General features: G+C 43.1%; 1 protein-coding gene across 1 annotated transcript in view; it reads right to left on the bottom strand.

Moving 5' to 3' along the window:
- The window catches only part of LOC138676489 (proprotein convertase subtilisin/kexin type 5-like), a 349,710-nt gene that overhangs the window by 33,062 nt on the left and 294,836 nt on the right, over positions 1–21,812 (bottom strand). The window contains exon 12 of the mRNA XM_069765826.1: positions 14,231–14,426. Within this exon, the coding sequence (XP_069621927.1) occupies positions 14,231–14,426 (196 nt within the window). The remainder of the gene's footprint in view (positions 1–14,230; positions 14,427–21,812) is intronic.

Here is a 21,812-nt window from a genome sequence, read left to right as displayed (position 1 = left end):
ATTGCTCCTTACAGAATGGGCCCCATATAACACTCCTTACAGAATGGGCCTCATATAATGCTCCATACAGTATGTGATTGGCCCCATACAGTATACTGAGTCCCATATATTGCTCCATACAGAATGGGCCCCATATGATGCTCCATACATAATGGGCCCCATATAATACTCCTTACAGAATGGGTCCCATATAATGCTCCAAAAATAATTGGCCCCATATAATGCTCCATATATAATTGGCCATATAAAATGCTCCATATATAATTAGTCCCATAAGATGCTTCATATATTATTGTCCCCATATACTACTCCATATTGAATTGGCCCCATAAGATGCTCCAAATTAAATTGGCTCCATATTATATTGGCCCCATATAATTGGCTTCATAAGATGCTCCCTATATTATTGGCCCCATAAGATACTCCATATAGAATTAGCCCCATATAATGCTCCATATATGGGCCCCTTCTGATGGTCTCCATATATTGCTCCAAATATAAAAAAAAAAAATGAAATACTCACCTCTCATTGCTTGCCGCTGCTCTGCTCTGGAATCCTCACCGTCGGCGTCTTCCTGCTCTCTGTGCTGTGACTGCTCAGGCAGAGGGTGCGCACTGGTGACGTCATCGCGCCCTCTGACCTGAACGTCACAGTCAGAGGATAGAAGACGCTGCAGCGCTGGAACCGGGAGAGGTAAGTATCGCAGTGACGGGGCCCGGAGCAGGTGGGGGGTCCACTCGTGGGGGCCGGAACTATAGTGCGCCATTGTCCCCGGCGGCGAGTGGGCCCCCTGCCTTCTCAGGGCCCCGGCACTTGCCCGGGTGCGCCGGGTGCTGATGCTGGCCCTGCATGGATGAATAGTAGAGGACCTACCTGGTGGGCTTGTCGGAGACTCTGGGTAAAGGCCGGGTTCACATTAGCGTATATGTGCGCAGAGTATGATCCGTATAGATCTGCATGCGTCATGCATACATATCTTTAACTTGATGTATGCAGGGACATGTTTTTGCATGTGTTCGCATGCGTCGTTTCACAGTGTGTGGCGGTGTCCGGTGAACGAAACATGTTGCATTTTTTGAGGCGTCAAATATTGCGCAATCATGCGCATGCGGATGAGTCCATAAAAAACGCATTACTGTCTATCGGAACGCATTGGTACACAACGACATACGTACGCATGTGTTCGATACTCATACATACTGTACTTTAGACTGCGCATGTCCAGGAAATGATTTCACCACCTCTACCATGCACATAAACAATTCAAACGCATGCCAAAACACATTTAAACGCATATGCACATGCAGCAGTTTTTTTTTTGCATCATTCGTAAGATGATGCGGAGGCGTAAGCATGCGTTTTGGCATGTGTTTGCACTTGCAGATGATACGATGCGCACAGAAACGCTAATGTGATCCTGGCCTAAGTGAGTACAATTTTTTTCTTTCTGAGCCATAACCATAGTTGGAATAAATATATACTGATCCTGGCAACTAGCTGAAAAGGACATTTAGGCTGGAGACAGATGAGCGTATAACATCCGATGCGAGAGCCTGAGTGCAATCTCCTACGATCGTCTTGTATGAAAGCATTGCAGCACAGGTGCAGAGGAGACAGAGAAAGTAATTTCTCCATCTCCTCCACTGTCTGTCTCAGTGTATATCGGACTGCACTGGGATGACGTATAAGTGCAGTCTGATGTTTCACATGCACCCATACATGAATCACCATAAGAAAATAATTGCTGATGTGCACTGCCCCGTAGCATAACATTGGGCCGAGGGCTATCAGATAAAACATATCACTCGGCCGTGTCATACGCTCGTGTGAGCAAAACTAAGCACTGCAAATTTGTTGTTCAAGCCAGCAACATTGCTGATAACATTTCCAGAGATGCTTGTTGACTGCGACCAGCTGATAATTATGGTTCTCCTCATTATTAGGCCGGCGTCACACACAGCGTAAAACAATACGGTCCGTATATTACGGCCGTAATACGCTGAAAAGTCCCGAAAATAGTGGTCCGTAGCTCCTCCGTAGGCAGGGTGTGTCAGCGTTTTTTGCGCATGGCATCCTCCGTATGTAATCCGTATGGCATCCGTACTGCGTGGTTTTCTCGCAGGCTTGCAAAACCAACATACCGCTATAGAAGTGATCCATGTGTCCCAAAAAGAAAAGAAAATATATATATATACTGTCTATATATATATATATATATATATATATATATATATATATATGTCAGTAGACACATATATGTATATATATTAATATTTATTCCAGCGCTATACAGCTTGAAAGCCGGTAATTCAATTACCGGCTTTTTCTTTCTCCTTCCTAAAACCCGACATGATTTGAGACATGGTTTACATACAGTAAACCATGTCTTCTCTCCATTTTTTTTGCAGATTCCACACTACTAATGTCAGTAGTGTGTATCTGCAAAATTTGGCCGTTCTAGCTCTTAAAATAAAGGGTTAAATGGCGGAAAAAATTGGCGTGGGCTTCCGCGCAATTTTCTCCGCCAGAGTAGTAAAGCCAGTGACTGAGGGCAGATATTAATAGCCTGGAGAGGGTCCACGGTTATTGGCCCCCCCCCTGGCTAAAAATATCTGCCCCCAGCCACCCCAGAAAAGGCACATCTGGAATATGCGCCTTTTCTGGCACTTGGCCACTCTCTTCCCATTCCCGTGTAGCGGTGGGATATGGGGTAATGAAGGGTTAATGCCACCTTGCTATTGTAAGGTGACATTAAGCCTAATTAATAATGGAGAGGCGTCAATTATGACACCTATCCATTATTAATCCAATTGTAGTAAAGGGTTAAATAAAACACAAACACATTATTTAAAATTATTTTAATGAAATAAAAACAATGGTTGTTGGAGTATTTTATTCTACGCCCAATCCAGTCACTGAAGACCCTCGTTCTGTGAAAGAAAAAACATAATAAACCAACAATATACTTACCCTCCGCAGATCTGTAACGTCCAACGATGTAAATCCTTCTGAAGGGGTTAAAACATTTTGCAGCAAGGAGCTTTGCTAATGCAATGCTACTCCTCGCTGCAAAACCCCGGGGAATGAGTCTAAATATAGATCAATGATCTATATTTAGCTTCATTTGCGGTGAGGCGCCCTCTGCTGGATGTTCATAGATCGTGGGAACTTTCCTAGAAAGCCTGGGAGCTTTCTAGGTAAGTTCCCACGATCTATGAACATCCAGCAGAGGGCGCCTCACCGCAAATGAACCTAAATATAGATCATTGATCTATATTTAGACTCATTCCCCGGGGTTTTGCAGCGAGGAGTAGCCTGCATTAGCAAAGCTCCTTGCTGCAAAATGTTTTAACCTCTTCAGAAGGATTTACATCGTTGGACGTTACAGATCTGCGGAGGGTAAGTATATTGTTGGTTTATTATGTTTTTTCTTTCACAGAACGAGGGTCTTCAGTGACTGGATTGGGCGTAGAATAAAATACTCCAACAACCATTGTTTTTATTTCAATAAAATAATTTTAAATAATGTGTTTGTGTTTTATTTAACCCTTTACTACATTTGGATTAATAATGGATAGGTGTCATAATTGACGCCTCTCCATTATTAATTTGGCTTAATGTCACCTTACAATAGCAAGGTGGCATTAACCCTTCATTACCCCATATCCCACCGCTACACGGGAATGGGAAGAGAGTGGCCAAGTGCCAGAATAGGCACATCTTCCAGATGTGACTTTTCTGGGGTGGCTGGGGGCAGATATTTTTAGCCAGGGGGGGGCCAATAACCGTGGACCCTCTCCAGGCTATTAATATCTGCCCTCAGTCACTGGCTTTACTACTCTGGCGGAGAAAATTGCGCGGGAGCCCACGCCAATTTATTCCGCCATTTAACCCTTTATTTTAAGAGCTAGAACGGCCAAATTTTGCAGATACACACTACTGACATTAGTAGTGTGGAATCTGCAAAAAAAATGGAGAGAAGACATGGTTTACTGTATGTAAACCATGTCTCAAATCATGTCGGGTTTTAGGAAGGAGAAAGAAAAAGTCGGTAATTGAATTACCGGCTTTCAAGCTGTATAGCGCTGGAATAACTATTAATATATATACATATATGTGTCTCACTGACATATATATATATATATATATATATACCTATTCTATGTGTACACATTTATTCTACCTATTCTACTGTAAGCTGTCTGTGATTTTACTGTACACCGCACTGAATTACCGGCTTTTCTCTCTAACAGCGCTGCGTATTTCTCGCAAGTCACACTGCTTGTCCGTGTGTAACCCGTATTTTTCACGCTTCCATAGACTTTCATTGGCGTATTTCTTGCGCAGTACGGTGACAAACGCAGCATGCTGCGATTTTGTACGGCCGTAGAAAGCCGTATAATACTGATCAGTAAAATACGGCAGATAGGAGCAGGGGCATAGAGAATAATTGTGCCGTATTTTTTGCGAGTTTTACGGACGTAGTTTCTGCGCTCTTACGTCCGTAAAACTCGCAAGTGTGACGCCGGCCTTAGAGTTCACTTTTCGCCTGGGTGTCAGGCACAGCTGCCCACTTTGGTCTCGGCTGCAGTAGGTTTTAATTTTTTTATGAGAATTTTACATAGTTATAGAACAAGGTCAACTATAAAAAAGTTCTCATGACCGAGACACTTTACTAATTGCCATTGTTTTTTAAAGCTTGCTCCCCGTAAATTAGTTGCCTATTAGGTCACTATTGTGACATGAGTTTCCGTTAGCCAGTTATCTGACCACTTTTATCCTTGATTTGAAGTTCCAAAGCAGAATCTGTACAGTTACACCCATTTCAAGTAGACAGTCACAGCAATTGGCTCTTTTTATCATCTATAATTTTGCAATAATTTTTTTGCATTCAACCTGATGCTCTTGATATTCTGTCAATTGCTGGTCAGGAATAATAAGCTTTGTAAGTCACTAGTATGTATAACTTTAGTGGGTACTTGTATGGTTTTTATCTCCAGTATATCTGGAGAATATTACTGACAGCTGCCATATCACATTTACAATGCCTTGCGAAAGTATTTGGCCCCCTGGAACTTTTCAACCTTTTCCCACATATCATGCTTCAAACATAAAGATACCAAATGTAAATTTTTGGTGAAGAATCAACAACAAGTGGAACACAATTGTGAAATTGAACGAAATTTATTGGTTATTTTAAATTTTTGTGGAAATTCAAATACTGAAAAGTGGGGCGTGCAATATTATTCGGCCCCTTTAACTTAATACTTTGTTGCTCCACCTTTTGCTGCGATTACAGCTGCAAGTCGCTTAGGGTATGTCTCTATCAGTTTTGTACATCGAAAGACTGAAATTCTTAAACATTCTTCCTTGGCAAACAGCTCGAGCTCAGTGAGGTTTGAAGGAGATCGTTTGTGAACAGCAGTTTTCAGCTCTTTCCACAGATTCTCGATTGGATTGAGGTCTGGACTTTGACTTGGCCATTCTAACACCTGGATACGTTTATTTGTGAACCATTCCATTGTAGGTTTTGCTTTATGTTTGGGATCATTGTCATGTTGGAAGACAAATCTCCGTCCTGGTCTCAGGTCTTTTGCAGACACCAACAGGTTTTCTTCAAGAAAGGTCCAGTATTTGGCTCCATCCATGTTCCCATCAATTTTAACCATCTTCCCCGTCCCTGCTGAAGAAAAGCAGGCCCAAACCATGATGCTGCCACCACCATGTTTGACAGTGGGGATGGTGTGTTCAGGGTGATGAGCTGTGTTGCCTTTACGCCAAACATATCGTTTGGCATTATTGACAAAAAGTTTGATTTTGGTTTCATGGAAACTTTAAACAACACTTTTTATGGATATCTTTGGGAAATAGCTTTCTTCTTGCCACTCTTCCATAAAGGCCAGATTTGTGCAGTGTACAACTGATTGTTGTCCTATGGACAGACTGTCCCACCTCAGCTGTAGATCTCTGCAGTTCATCCAGAGTGATCATGGGCCTCTTGGCTGCATCTCTGATCAGTCTTCTCCTTGTTTGAGATGAAAGTTTAGAGGGACGGCCGGCTCTTGGTAGATTTGCAATGATATGATACTCCTTCCATTTCAATATGATCACTTGCACGGTGCTCCTTGGGATGTTTAAAGTTTTGGAAATCATTTTGTATCCAAATCCATCTTTAAACTTCTCCACAACAGTATCATGGACCTGCCTGTTGTGTTCCTTGGTCTTCATGATGCTCTCTGTGCTTCAAACAGAATCCTGAGACTATCACAGAGCAGGTGCATTTATACAGAGATTTGATTACACACAGGTGGATTATATTTATCATCATTAGGCATTTAGGACAACATTGGATCATTCAGAGATCCTCAATGATCTTTTGGAGTGAGATTGCTGCACTGAAAGTAAAGGGGCCGAATAATATTGCACGCCCCACTTTTCAATTTTTGAATTTCCACAAAAATTTAAAATAGCCAATAAATTTTGTTCAACTTCACAATTGTGTTCTACTTGTTGTTGATTTTTCACCAAAAATTTACATTTGGTATCTTTATGTTTGAAGCATGATATGTGGGAAAAGGATGAAAAGTTCAAGGGGGCCGCATACTTTTGCAAGGCACTGTACATTGTGTCTACCATTTGGGAGACAAACGTTAGCAAGCGGGAAGCAAACGGGCAGTTTTGCGGATAGCCAGCTTCTTTAGCCACCATTATTTCATCAATTTTCATAATAAATCATCAGTCTTAGATTCTGACAGAATGTTTCTATACAGCAGTATGGTCTTTTAGTTCTAAAGTTCTAAGCATCTATTGCTGAAGGATACAGGCACATTCTGTTTAGTTTTAATTATAGTTTTAATGCAGTTAATGGTATAATAAACTAAAATCTTTATAATATATGAAAATTAAAGCGTATAGAATCTAAGTAATTCACACATATTTAGCCTATTAAGAAAAAAAAGTAAATTGAGAAAACATATTCTCTATCTAAATTAGAACCTCAAATTGAATTTGTATTTCATATAACAAATTCCCGAGAACGCTTAATCTGAGCCAGATTTCCATGTAACAGGCACCTATGCTAAGGAATCTGAAGTGCAGAAGGCATTTTATATGTCATTATTTTATTACAGTCTGATAGCTTTATGCATGTTCTAATGAGATCATTTTGCAGAGGAAGTAGTAATGAGCTGGACTCATGCGAGGTCTCATATTCTCTATGTATTATTTGAAATATACTGTGTGCCATAAATGAAATGCTGAAAACTTTATGGCTTTTCCCAAATGATTTGAAGTTTCTTCATTTTCCTTTTTTTTCCCTTTTTTACTCCAGAGGAATTTGCATATATTTCAGAAAGTAGCAAGACAGTGGCGTGGCAAATCTTTTACATTTTAACACTTTACCATTCACGGCATGGATATTTATCAGATTTGAGATACAATAAAGGGGGCAATAGTTTGTATACTGTGTACAAGCTCTTAAATGGGTAAAATTGCAAAGTGATCATAAGAACAAGCAACTTTGCACTTTACCTTATTAAAAATCTTCCCTGTTCTTAAGAAGAGAGAGATTTTTAATTTTATAGTGTGCTACTCATTACAACTCCGGACTAACCTCATTGGATGGCTTTCCAGGCAAGGAGCGTGCACCTGCAAGCTCCCTTCTTAAAGGGAACCTGTCACCTGAATTTGGCGGGACCGGTTTTCGGTCATATGGGCGGAGTTTTCAGGTGTTTGATTCACCCTTTCCTTACCCGCTGGCTGCATGGTGGCCGCAATATTGGATTGAAGTTCATTCTATGTCCTCCATAGTACACGCCTTCGCAAGGCAAGATTGCAGCCAGCGGGTAAGGAAAGGGTGAATCAAACACCCGAAAACTCCGCCCATATGACCGAAAACCGGTCCCGCCAAATTCAGGTGACAGGTTCCCTTTAAGAGCTTGCAAACTCAGCTCTGAAGTCAACTGGATTGCTGGATCCTACCAGCTTCAATGTCCCTGCGCTCCTCCGAACCTGCAGAGGAAAAGTTGCCTCTGCAGCAGACCAGTGGAGCGACTTTGCTGTTGGTCTGAACTGTCGCTCTTCAGGAGTACAACATCCCTTTGCAAGCTGAAAGAGAGGCAGGGGAGTGGTGAGCTTTCAAGAAAAAAAGATTAGCAACCCCTTCAAATAAGGATACTTTTCAGCCTCTTCTGCATCCTCAATCTCAATTTCCATTTACTTCTACTCCAACACTCTCCCCCATGCTTCTCTGTGTGTAAGTAGTTGAATAGACTATGATGGTATGAACTATTGGATGAGTTCTATAGTATTTTTAAATTGGTGTTTTTAATCTAAACTTTTTTGTTCTCTAAAGTAGGGCTGGACCAGGGGATAATGTATACAGGGGGAGGGGACACAATTTTAAGTTAAAATATATTTTTTTATAGATGACGGTGTACTGTGCAAGTGCATTGTGATTATAATTAATTCAATGATCGCCCTCATCTGTCTTGTTAAAATAAATATACTAAAGCTCACCATGAGAAGAAGGGAGCGTAATGGAATTTTTGCCTTGACTACACAAATGCCTAGTACAAATGAGTACTGTGCCAATGCTTTGTACATTATCTCTAATAACTTCATTAATGTTTCCATTAGTTTTGAGCTCTGACATCATGGATGGAAGCACATACAGTAGATCTCCATAGAAGATGCATACGCAAAACAACAGGAACCTTTTACATCAGCAGGAGCAAAGTAATACAGCACGTGTCTAAATTAACAAATCCTATTATTTCTTTAATATGACAAAACAATGTGGTTGCTATCCTCTTATAGTTGTATTACTACGAGCAATTTCTCTTAAAGATTTGCCAGACCCTGGCCCAGTGACCACATCAGTAGTCCATGGCAGCCTGACCAGACCACTGAAAACCTCCTCCTACCTGCTGGCATTGTTTTAGCATCCTTTCTAATTAGTAGATCTGGTGTGACAATTGCTATGGCTCAACAGGGTGTATGAAGGGCACCAATTCCCATTGCTATCATTCCCTTGCAAGGTGGGCCAATGGATTGCCATGAGAGTTAGGTGCCTGCTGAAGGACACACTAACTGGGCTTCATATAAGAATGTCAGTTATATTATACTAGAAGGAGGCCCGATGCTATCGCCTCGGAAGGGCGGTAATGTCACGATGGGGGCAGGCTTTGCAGCATTGAGAATCTCTCCCCCCATGTGCTCACCCACCTATCCACTCTCTCTTTCTTTGTGCTGACTTCTCCTGTCTGTGCTCTCTTCTTTGACCTGTCTACCCCATGTGCTATGTGCTCCTCCTGTACAAAGATGGTGGCGGTCAGTGAATCATTCGACTGATCCCGGCAGCCGCGTGTTTCTGACAGTGTTCCGCTGGTGGTACCGTGCAAGAGGCTGCATATGGCGTATGCAGTGTGTGTGTGTGGTGAGTACAGCAGATACAGTGTGTGTTTGTGTGTGTGTGTGTGTGTGTGTGGTGTGCACGGCGTATGCAGTGTGTGTGTGTGGTGCAACGGTGTTCTGCTGGTGGTACAGCGCAAGAGGCTGGTACCACCAGCAGTTCCCATAATGAGACACCCTTCACTTGGGTGTCCCGATATGGAGGTCGGTGAACGTCCGCCGCTTGGAATTCTGGGATCCGGACACATCTGGATGGAACAGGATATGAAGACATTGCAAGGTAAGTAAACTGTATATTAAGATACTGCAATACAGTATTATATATACTGTACAGTTAGGTCAAGAAAAATTTGGACATTTACTGAATCTTTGTAATTTGGGCTCTGCAGGCCATTATTTTTTCATTGAATATTAAACAATTGAGATGTAAATGAAGTGTCAGCTTTCCAGTTTAACAAAAGGGGTTTAAAATATCCTGTGAAACATTTAAGAACTACAACCATTGTTTCTACAAAGCCTCCTCATTTTGGGGGCTCAAAAGTATTCGGATGAATTAACTTTGTCATAAATAAAATCTTCATTTTAATACTTTGTAGAGAATCTATTGCAGGCAATGACCACCTGAATTCTGGAAGCCGTAGACATCACTAAACGCTGGGTTTCCAGCTTTGATGCTTTACCAGGCCTTTACTGCAAGTGACTTCAATTGTTGCTTGTTTGTGGGTGGTTCTGCCATAAGTTTTGCCTTGTGAAATGCATGCTCGATGGGGTTGAGATCTGGTGATTGACTCAGCTTTTGCAGAATATTTCACTTCTTTGCCTTAAAAACTCCTGGGTTGGTTTTGCAGTATGTTTTGTGTCATTGTACATCTGTATTGTGAAGCGCTATCCAATCAACCTTGCTTCATTTGGTTGAATCTCAACAGAAAGTATAACCCTGTACACTTTAGAATTCATCCAGCTGCTTCTGTCTTCAGTCACATCATCAGTAAACACTAGTGTCCCAGTGCCATTGGAAACCATGCATTCCCATGACATAACACTGTCTCCACCATGTTTAACAGATGATGTGATATGCTTTGGATCATGAGCCGTTCCAAGCCTTCTCCATGCTTTCTTCTTCCCATCACTATGGCAGACGTTTATTTTATGTTTTTCCAGAATTTAGCTGACTTCTTTTGATGTTTTTTGGCGAATTCTAATCTGTTTTTTCTATTTTTTGTAAAGGATTCTGTGATCATCCACCACAGAAGTCTTCTGTCGACCTCCAGGCCTTTTTGAGTTCCCAAGCTCCCCAATGCATTCTCCTAATGATGATCTGTTTCTCTTATATTGAGAGCTCCTTTGACTGTATGTTATGGGTTCACAGCAAAGCTTCCAAATGCAAATGCCAGAAACATCTGAAATCAGATCCAGTCCTTTTAGCTGCTTAATTGATGATGGAATAATGAGGGAATAGCCCATGCAATCCATTAAAGAGCTTTTGAGATAACTGTCCAAATTCATTTGGACCCTTTAAAAAGAGGCAGCTACATATTAAAGAAAAAACATCACAGGAAATAGATACAGCCTTACAAACACTAGGTCAGATTACCAATGCACTAGCAGGATGCAGCAGACCCCCCTGATAAAGGTGGGGGCAGAACAGGTGCAAAATACTGATGCAAACAGGGCACTCACAAACCTACCAATTCATGAAGTGGAAAGCTGTGTAGTATTAAGCATCACTGTGCATCACACGTATATGTGTGACTGGCGTCCTATGCATTTTTAATACTACACAGCCTATTAATATCAGCCTACAGCTGTCTGTTTAGCCTTTGCTGGTTAAAAATATTAGGGGAAACGCCACATCATTTTTTTTGCATGGTCTCTCATTTACTAACCAGTAAAAGCTACGCAGACAGCTGTAAGATAATATTAATAGCATAGGAAGCTTAATGGATATTGGCCCCTTCCCAGAATAATAACATCAGTCCCAGCTATCAGCTTTCTCTCAGACAGATAGAAAAATTAAGGGTGATACCACACCATTTTCTCAATTACATATTTATTCATTTACATGTACAGTAAGCTCCAGTGCTGTATGTAAAGAAAAAAAATGTAAACAGACTTGGGGTCTTTCCTATTCTTGATAATCAGCACAAGTGAAGTTGACAGCTGCGAGCTGCAGCCTCCAGCTGTCAGCTTTATCTTGACTGGTTATCAAAAATAGAGGGGTCCCCACAACATTTATTTTAATTATTGAAATAAATCATTTAAAAAACGGCTTGAAGTCCCCCACATTTTTGACAACCAGCCAAGCTAAAGCAGACAGCTGGGGGCTACTATTCTCAGGCTTAGTAGGGGCCATGGATATTGGCCGCCCTAGCCTAAAAATAACAACCCACAACCACCCCAGAAAAGGTGCATCTATTAGATTCTGGTGCTTTGCCCGACTCTTCCTACTTTGCCCGACTCTTCCACCAACATAGAAGAGGATTCTTTACTGTTAGGGCAGTGAGAATCTGGAATTGCTTGCCTGAGGAGGTGGTGATGGCGAACTCAGTCGAGGGGTTCAAGAGAGGCCTGGATGTCTTCCTGGAGCAGAACAATATTGTATCATACAATTATTAGGTTCTGTAGAAGGACGTAGATCTGGGGATTTATTATGATGGAATATAGGCTGAACTGGATGGACAAATGTCTTTTTTCGGCCTTACTAACTATGTTACTATGTTACTATGTTACTTGTACCGGTGCGGTGGCAAGTGGAGTAATATATGTGGGGTAGATCTCAGCTTTGTAATGCCAACCGACATGAAGCCCAGAGGTGTGTAGAGGCGTCTATCAGTTTCTTATGAATTCACGGCTGGATTTGCATTATGCCATCACTCAGCCATGCAATCTAGATTAAGGAGAGTTGGCCTCTTCATGGGACAAATGGATTGTTATTGGACAGGTGAGGAATATGTTTTCTTATTTTTAATTTTACAGTAATCAATGGATAAAAAAGTGCGGAGTGTTTATTTCAAATAAAGGATTTTAAATGTGTGTTTTGTACAATTAAAGGACCTTTTCACGTGTGTGTATCCTTCTTACTTTCAATTACGGGGGTTATTAATGGATTGTGTTACAGATGCCTTTCCATTACTAATCCCCGAGCTTGACGTCAGCTGACATTACAAAGTGGACATCAAGTCCACAAACATTACCCCACTTGCCACCGCACCAGAGAAAGTTGGAAGAGTCGGGCAAAGCACAGAATTGGCGCATATAATAGATGTGTTTTTTCTGGGGTGGCTGTGGACTGCTATCTTTAGGCTGGAGAGGGCCAATATCCAAGGCCCCTTGTCTGAGAATACCAGCCCCCAGCTGTCTGCTTTAGCTTGGCTAGTTGTCAAAAAGGATGGGGGGAACACCCCATCAGTTTTTTAAATTATTTATTTAAATAATTTAAATTAAAAAAATGGTGAGGGGACCCCTCTATTTTTGATAACCAGCCAGGATAATGCTGACAGCTGAGGCCTGCAGCCCACAGCTGTTGGTTTTGCCTGCGCTGGTTATCACGAATACTCCATGCCATTTTTAAATTTTACTTATTTATTGCACAGTCGCCGGCTGATGAAAACTCATCATCATATGCCTGTACTTGCTGCTATCAGCGAGACCATGTGTAGGTTGATGAGAGTAGTACTCTCATCAGCCGACATCTGTGACCAGCGATAACCTTTTACAGCATGACAGCGTGGGAACCACAGCTCTCTGGCCGGCGGTAAAAAACTTACTGCTGATCAGAGCTGGTATTTCTTGTTAAACGATGGTTATTCCGGCTGCCGAACATAAACAGTAACACAGACTACAAGGAGAAGTCCTTGTTCAGGGTCTGTGCACAGACCCTAGGTGTTCAGTGCGGACCCCGAACTTTACCTTTCAGGTTTACCCATCCCTACTTCTTAATACATAAACATGTAACACATATACATGTTCTCAATGTAATATTTGTATTGTTTGTCTTTGTACATTTATTTCTGCACATCACAAATATTTGTTGGCATGCATATGTATAGTGAGTTTTCATATGTGTCAGTGAAATCCCCCACTGTACTGCAAGGCCAGATTCACACATACATTTTTCAGGGTCTGAGTATGGACTACCATGCACAGATAATCTGCAGACCTCCTAATGTGAATTCAGTAGCCTCATATATGTGCTGGTCTGTTGCATCACAGTCCAGCATCTGACTCCAAAACGCAGATATGTGAATATAGTCTGACACAGATTGTCAGCACATCAGGGAAGGGTTCATTACGCCCCCTTATTTTATCCATTTGTATTATGTACTTACTTTCATAACACAGTAGTGCGTCATAAATATAGAAATAATAGTAATAAGGAAATGCATTCATTCATAACTAGGCAGAGTCATTATAAAAGGGTATCATCTGGGTTCTTTAAAATTAATGTCTGATCCTTGTCTTATTCTTGGCACCCCCACCAAGCAAGTGTTTGAAATGGCCATGGTAATCTGTAGAGTGGCACTGCATCCACTTCATTACTTACACTCCATACTTTTAGAAGTTGCTGTGGTCGTTATTGCTTTTCAGCCCATTTCACTTGAAACAATGAAGGAGACTTGCCATATTTCCTCAAGAATAATTAGAAACACAGGAACACATGAATTAACCAGTAGCTAAATATACAATACACAAGCAGCAGACCGAACATAGCATGACTCGATGTTACATATATAAGGTAAGTGAAGATGCAAAGCAGTAGTTATTAGCATGGATGACAGTACACACAAGCTACTAGAACATTAGAGCACATCAACTTACCCAGGGGGGCAATGTAGGATGCAGAGGTGAAGCAGTTTGTAGTATCCAGAAGCACACAAATCACAGTCCTTGGCTGATCCTCCATGGCATGTTGTGCATACCTGGTGGCATGCTGCACAGAAGCCAAGTGTCATCCCATCTGCTTCTTCGCTTGTATTGTATGTCCCAGTGGGACATTGCTTTACACATTTGCTTTCTGCAGGGAACACAAAGTTACATTTTGTGTTGTTGTTGTTGAGATGACTTTAGAATGTCTCCTGTGTAGTTTGCATTGAATTCTTCATTAACTAAAAATGCTGCAACTTTTCTTCTTATGATTATTTATTGTGCCATTCCATTTTATTCTTCCTTAACATTCATGAATAAATTGACATCTGGGCTCTACCAGTTGTGCGTGATTAAAGCAAGGAGGGATACTTTGTTTGGTTGGCTTGTTGTCCTGAGAGCCCATTTCTTGGCTTTTCATGAAATTAAATGTAATGTGTGGGGACAGGAACCGGTAGTAATATAGCACAGATAAGTGAATTGATTCAATGAAAATTTAATTTGTGTCATATTTTAGAAAATTAGCAGGTACAGGAAAATTCAAACAATTTGTAATTTGATGGTTATTATTTAATCCTAATGGCAATCTCCTCAAAAATGCCTGCTGTAATTTTACACATAGCAGAAGTTTGCAGCAGCCAGAGAGGGATCATATGACCTAAGATGAGGCCGCACATGCTTCTTCATATTGCCCTGCAGCTATGACATTACATGATATAGCACAGCCAATTAACAAACTAAGCTGCACTCTGAAACGCTATAACATGTAAAGACTCAATACATGAAATTGGAACGGTGCTCAGGAAGGATATAATGGAACTAGAGAGAGTACAAAGGAGGGCAACAAAATTAATAAAGGGGATGGGAGAACTACAATACCCAGATAGATTAGCGAAATTAGGATTATTTAGTCTAGAAAAAAGACGACTGAGGGGCGATCTAATAACCATGTATAAGTATATAAGGGGACAATACAAATATCTCGCTGAGGATCTGTTTATACCAAGGAAGGTGACGGGCACAAGGGGGCATTCTTTGTGTCTGGAGGAGAGAAGGTTTTTCCACCAACATAGAAGATGATTCTTTACTGTTAGGGCAGTGAGAATCTGGAATTGCTTGCCTGAGGAGGTGGTGATGGCGAACTCAGTCGAGGGGTTCAAGAGAGGCCTGGATGTCTTCCTGGAGCAGAACAATATTGTATCATACAATTATTAGGTTCTGTAGAAGGACGTAGATCTGGGTATTTATTATGATGGAATATAGGCTGAACTGGATGGACAAATGTCTTTTTTCGGCCTTACTAACTATGTTACTATGTTACTATGTTACTGCTATAGAAAACGTTAAAAAAGTTAAGGTACGTAGCGTACCAATTGGTCAATTCATGTGAGACCAATAGCCAGTCATATCCCTTTGTTGGGTCCTTAAAGGGCCACTGTCACCCCCCTCCAGCCGTTATAAACTAAAAGAGCCACCTTGTGCAGCACTAATGCTGCATTCTAACAAGGTGGCTCTTTTAGTTTTTGTTTCTGTTATTGCCCCAATAAATGTATTTATAATTCTGCTGAAATACCTATCTTTGTCCATGGAGGCGGGTCTGAAGCCTCCTCTTAGAAGCACCCAACTGCTGTCAGTCATCTCTTGTGTAGATTTTCGCCGCCCCTCAGCGCTGTTATTGTGTGAATTCTGGCACCTGCGCTCTGCTCTTCTGCCTTGCGCAGGCGCATAGAGCATTATCCGTCAGAGCGCTGGTGCCGGGTTCCTTTCTGCGCCTGTGCGGTCGGTGCAGCCAGCCTGTTACTGAATCCCCGCCCCGCACTGTGTTATGCAGTATGCACAGTGCGGGGCTGGGATTCCTGGGCATGTGCACTGCACTTGTCAGACGCTCCATAGGACCCAAACAAAATAGCAAGTGCACAAGTGCAATACCTAATGAAACAGCCAGCCTTCAATAAGGGTTTGGCCGTGTGGTACACCAATGCACTAAGATAAAATACTCTGTATGTGGCGTGTTCACACAAGGAATACAAAGCGTCTGGCTACAGCCTATTAATGACGCCATATGGCGGGCTGCCCAGTGCTAAAATGCATCCCGTGCGAACAGAGGCCACAGTGTACAGAACACTGTGGGCCCAGCTGCACCCTGCAAAAAATATACGTGCAAAAAAAACTTAGTGCATTGGTGTACCACACGGCCAAACCCTTATTGAAGGCTGGCTGTTTCATTAGGTATTGCACCTGTGCACTTGCTATTTTGTTTGGGTCCGCTGCACCCTGCTTGTGCATTTGTATTGAGGCCTATTTAGACAGGTAAGCATCTTTGCCTGTTTTTTGGTGTTTTTTCTTGAATGTGTCCTTTTTTGGTGTTTTTCATGTTAGAGTAGGACTGGCAATACGTAAGGACCCTTGGCGTGGGTTGCCAGCTTCAATATTATGACCCTAATATCAACTAATACCTTACATATATTTATATGTTTTTTTTTGCACGTATATTTTTTGCAGGGTGCAGCTGGGCCCAAATTGTTCTGTACACTGTGGCCTCTGTTCGCACGGGATGCATTTTAGCACTGGGCAGCCCGCCATATGGCATCATTAATAGGCTGTAGCCAGACGCTTTGTATTCCTTGTGTGAACACGCCACATACAGAGTATTTTATCTTAGTGCATTGGTGTACCACACGGCCAAACCCTTATTGAAGGCTGGCTGTTTCATTAAGTATTGCACCTGTGCACTTGCTATTTTGTTTGGGTCCGCTGCACCCTGCTTGTGCATTTGTATTGAGGCCTATTTAGACAGGTAAGCATCTTTGCCTGTTTTTTTGTGTTTTTTCTTGAATGTGTCCTTTTTTGGTATTTTTTAAATCTAGAGAAGGGATCAGGTGAGAGACAAGGAGCTCTCAAAACTGAGGCAAAAGTCAGCCAAGTTAGGGATGATGACGATTGTGTGGTGGAAAGGCCTAAGAACTAGAGTTGAGCGACTTTTAGTTTTTTAGGGTCGAGTCGGGTTTCACGAAACCCGACTATCTCAACAGTCGAGTCGAGTGGAATCAGCCGATTATCGCGAAAAGTCGGGGATCGACCGAAACACGAAACCCAATGCAAGTCAATGGGGGAGCATAGTCGGCAGTGAGTGGAGGCCAGGAAAACATGTACAGTGCCCATTTTAATGGCAAAAACATCCATTCTTGTTACTGAAGCTTGTCAATCTTAATTTACCTTATAATAATAGTAAGGCATTGGAAATTGGGGGTCATTTGGCTAAAGTTGTGGGGGGTAGGGCTGGTTCAAGTATTTTGTGGGCCCAGGAAATCTGGACCACGTCACAGCAGTGGAGCAGGGAGAGGTAAGTATTTCAACTTTGCAAGTGCTGTGATCCTGAGCAAGCAGGGGGGGCCCACTCGTTGGCATTGGCACTGGCACAGGGTCCCTCAAAGTACGGCGGTGTGTTTGCACGGTGGGGGCGCCTCCCACCGGCAGCGACACTTTTGCGTACTATGAGGGGCCCTGCGCCAGTGACGTAGCCAACGAGTATTCCTCCCCCCACCTGATGAAGGAACCTGCACTTTCATCTGCACCTTCCTCTTTGTCCCCGTGTAAGGTGGTATGGTATGCGGGAAGAGGAACCTGACTTTCAGCAGGGTCACAATCTTGCTGTGTAGCGTGCACGGGGAATGTTGCGTTATGGGTCAATGTACCAGCAGACTCATCTATCACTGGCTGGGCGATGGGCAGGATAAGGAGGAAACACAGATATAGGCCCAAAGAATAAAGTGGGCTAAATGAAGTTCAAAATTGGTAACAGGACTAACCAGGGGGCATTGCAGTGGAGGACAACTGTAATGAGAGGCTGACACAGAGAGTAGGCCCAAATCAGTAAGTAGTCTAAATGCAGTTCAAAATTGGCAACAGTAGTAAACAGGCGGCACAGCTTTGTTCAATGGAGGAGAACAGCAAGGAGCGGCAGACACCGATAGTAGGCCCCAACCCAACTAGTAGGCCAAATGCAGTCTAACATTAACAACTACTTAACGAGAGCCTGAAAATGGAATTTCAGGACAGGAAACCAGGAGAACAGCAAGGAGCGGCAGACACTGTTAGTAGGCCCCAACCCAACTAGTAGGCCAAATGCAGTTGTTCCATTTAACAACTATTTAACAAGAGCCTGAAGATAGGAGCTCAGAAAAGGCAACCTGGAGAACACCTTGGAGCGGAAGACACCGTCTCTACAACCCAGACCCAACTTGTAGGCCTAATGCAGTGTTGTTTCAACAACAACTGAACGAGAGCTAGAAGATCGAAGCTATGGAGAGGCAACCTGGAGAACACCTTGGAGCGGCAGACACCGTCTCTACAACCCAGACCCAACTTGTAGGCCTAATGCAGTGTTGTTTCAACAACTACTGAACGAGAGCTAGAAGATCAAAGCTATGGAGAGGCAACTTGGAGAACACCTTGAAGCGGAAGACACCGTCTCTACAACCCAGACCCAACTTGTAGGCCTAATGCAGTGTTGTTTCAACAACTACTTAACGAGAGCTAGAAGATCGAAGCTATGGAGAGGCAACCTGGAGAACACCTTGGAGTGGCAGACACCGTCTCTACAACCCAGACCCAACTTGTAGGCCTAATGCAGTGCTGTTTCAACAACTACTTAACGAGAGCTAGAAGATCGAAGCTATGGAGAGGCAACCTGGAGAACACCTTGGAGCGGAAGACACCGTATCTACAACCCAGACCCAACTTGTAGGCCTAATGCAGTGATGTTTCAACAACTACTGAACGAGAGCTAGAAGATCAAAGCTATGGAGAGGCAACTTGGAGAACACCTTGAAGCGGAAGACACCGTCTCTACAACCCAGACCCAACTTGTAGGCCTAATGCAGTGTTGTTTCAACAACTACTTAAGGAGAGCTAGAAGATTGAAGCTATGGAGAGGCAACCTGGAGAACACCTTGGAGCGGAAGACACCATCTCTACAACCCAGACCCAATAATGCAGTGTTGTTTCAACAACTACTGAACGAGAGCTAGAAGATCAAAACTATGGAGAGGCAACCTGGAGAACACCTTGGAGTGGAAGACACCATCTCTACAACCCAGAGCCTACTTGTAGGCCGAATGCAGTGTTGTTTCAACAACTACTGAACGAGAGCTAGAAGATCAAAGCTATGGAGAGGCAACCTGGAGAACACCTTGGAGCGGCAGACACCGTTAGTAGTAGCCCCAATGCAGTTTTCACATTCCTATAGGCTGAAAACCAGACTATTGACGCTCAGCTTTTTTCAGAGGAGGACAGCTGTATTGAGTGGCGCAAACAGATACAGGTAGTAGGCCTTAAACAAAAAATTTGGCTCAATGCAGTTTAAAAAAGGTTACAGGGGTACACAGGCAGCATTGCTCTGGTCAGTGGAGGACAATTTCAATTATGGACCACAGACAGACTTAGTACGCCTACAATTAAAAAAAGGATGCTCTATGCAATTTAAAATAGGTTCCAGGGGTACATGGACAGCATTGGTCTGGTCAGTGGAGGACTATTGGAAGGAGGGACCGCAGACAGGCTTAGTAGGCCTAACATAACAAAAGTAGGCTGTAGGCACTTTAAAATAGCTTCCAGGGGTACACGGGCAGCAGTGGTGTGGTCAGTGGAGGACTATTGGAAGGAGGGACCGCAGACAGGCTTAGTTGGCCTAACAACAAAAGTTGGCTGTAGGCACTTTAAAATAGGTTCCAGGGGTACACGGGCAGCAGTGGTGTGGTCAGTGGAGGACTATTGGAAGGAGGGACCGCAGACAGGCTTAGTAGGCCTAACATAACAAAAGTAGGCTGTAGGCACTTTAAAATAGCTTCCAGGGGTACACGGGCAGCAGTGGTGTGGTCAGTGGAGGACTATTGGAAGGAGGGACCGCAGACAGGCTTAGTAGGCCTAACATAACAAAAGTAGGCTGTAGGCACTTTAAAATAGCTTCCAGGGGTACACGGGCAGCAGTGGTGTGGTCAGTGGAGGACTATTGGAAGGAGGGACCGCAGACAGGCTTAGTAGGCCTAACATAACAAAATAGGCTCTATGCACTTGGAATTATCTTGCAGGGGTACACGGGCAGCAGTGGTGTGGTCAGTGGAGGACTATTGGAAGGAGGGACCGCAGACAGGCTTAGTAGGCCTAACATAACAAAAGTTGGCTGTAGGCACTTTAAAATAGGTTCCAGGGGTACACAGGCAGCAGTGGTGTGGTCAGTGGAGGACTATTGGAAGGAGGGACCGCAGACAGGCTTAGTAGGCCTAACATAACAAAAGTAGGCTCTATGCACTTGGAATTATCTTGCAGGGGTACACAGGCAGTATTGGTGTTGTCAGCGGAGGCCGATTGTAATGAGTGTCTGACAGTTAGTACTCCCAAAAAATAAATAGATGTTAATGTCTCGCAATACAACAAAATCAAAAAATAAAAGGGTGGCATACATAGGTACAGGGGTGGGCTCCTCTGCTGTGTTTCTGACCTAGTAATTTGGCGCAAAGTATTTACTGGTGTAAATATAGGACACTGCCCCAGACTATTTTAAGTAGCATCATACATGTCAACACATTGGTATTGTCAGTGCCAGGCATTGAAGGATGTCAGCGCATAGACTAAACATTGCTGGAGCTGTGAGAGATAATTTTGCAAATCGTAGAGCACTGTTTGAGCTGGGGGGGGGGGAAACTGTCTTGTGGCCAGCGGTACAGGCCCAGGGCCCCTCATGTTACCACGGTGTGTCTGACGTTGGTTGCGCGCCACCACCGCCAGAGACACTTTATTGTACTATGAGGACCCAGTGGCAGTGCCGTCGACCAAAAGCGTGCACACCCACCTCTTCAGACAAATGGCACTCTCACGGGTGCTTGCGCCAAGTGGCGAGACCACAGCCCCGTGGGGGGAGTTTGGCCATTTAGGGAGGTGTAAACATGTCGTATGCCGGACAAACAGCTGCTGCAAATTACGAGATTGGAAAACTCAGTCAGAGCAGTCCAGAAGCAAGACCTTTTCATTGGAAATCTGGGTGTCAGCCGGGAAAGGTGGGGCAAAATAATTCGAAATCCAGTAGTGGTTCATTTTAATGAAGGTTAGATCATCAACATTTTGGGTAGCCAGACGAGTCCTTTTTTCGGTTAATATTGAACCTGCAGCACTGAATACTCTTTCTGATAGGACACTAGCTGCCGGGCAAGCAAGCTCCTGCAATGCATATTCTGCCAATTCTGGCCAGGTGTCTAATTTGGATGCCCAGTAATCAAATGGGAATGACGGTTGAGGGAGAACATCGATAAGGGATGAAAAATAGTTAGTAACCATACTGGACAAATGTTGTCTCCTGTCACTTTGAATTGATGCTGCAGTACCTGTCCTGTCTGCGGTCATAGCAAAATCACTCCACAACCTGGTCATAAAACCCCTCTGTCCAATGCCACTTCTGATTTCTGCACCTCTAACACCTCTGGTCTGCTGCCCCCTGCAGCTCGTGTGAGAACGATCACTGGCACTGTGTGCTGGGAATGCC

This window comes from Ranitomeya imitator, chromosome 4 (assembly GCF_032444005.1).
Source record: "Ranitomeya imitator isolate aRanImi1 chromosome 4, aRanImi1.pri, whole genome shotgun sequence".
Classification (NCBI taxonomy): domain Eukaryota; kingdom Metazoa; phylum Chordata; class Amphibia; order Anura; family Dendrobatidae; genus Ranitomeya; species Ranitomeya imitator.
The sequence above is the reverse complement of the archived record's forward strand: the minus strand, read 5'-3'. Positions and strand labels throughout refer to the sequence as shown.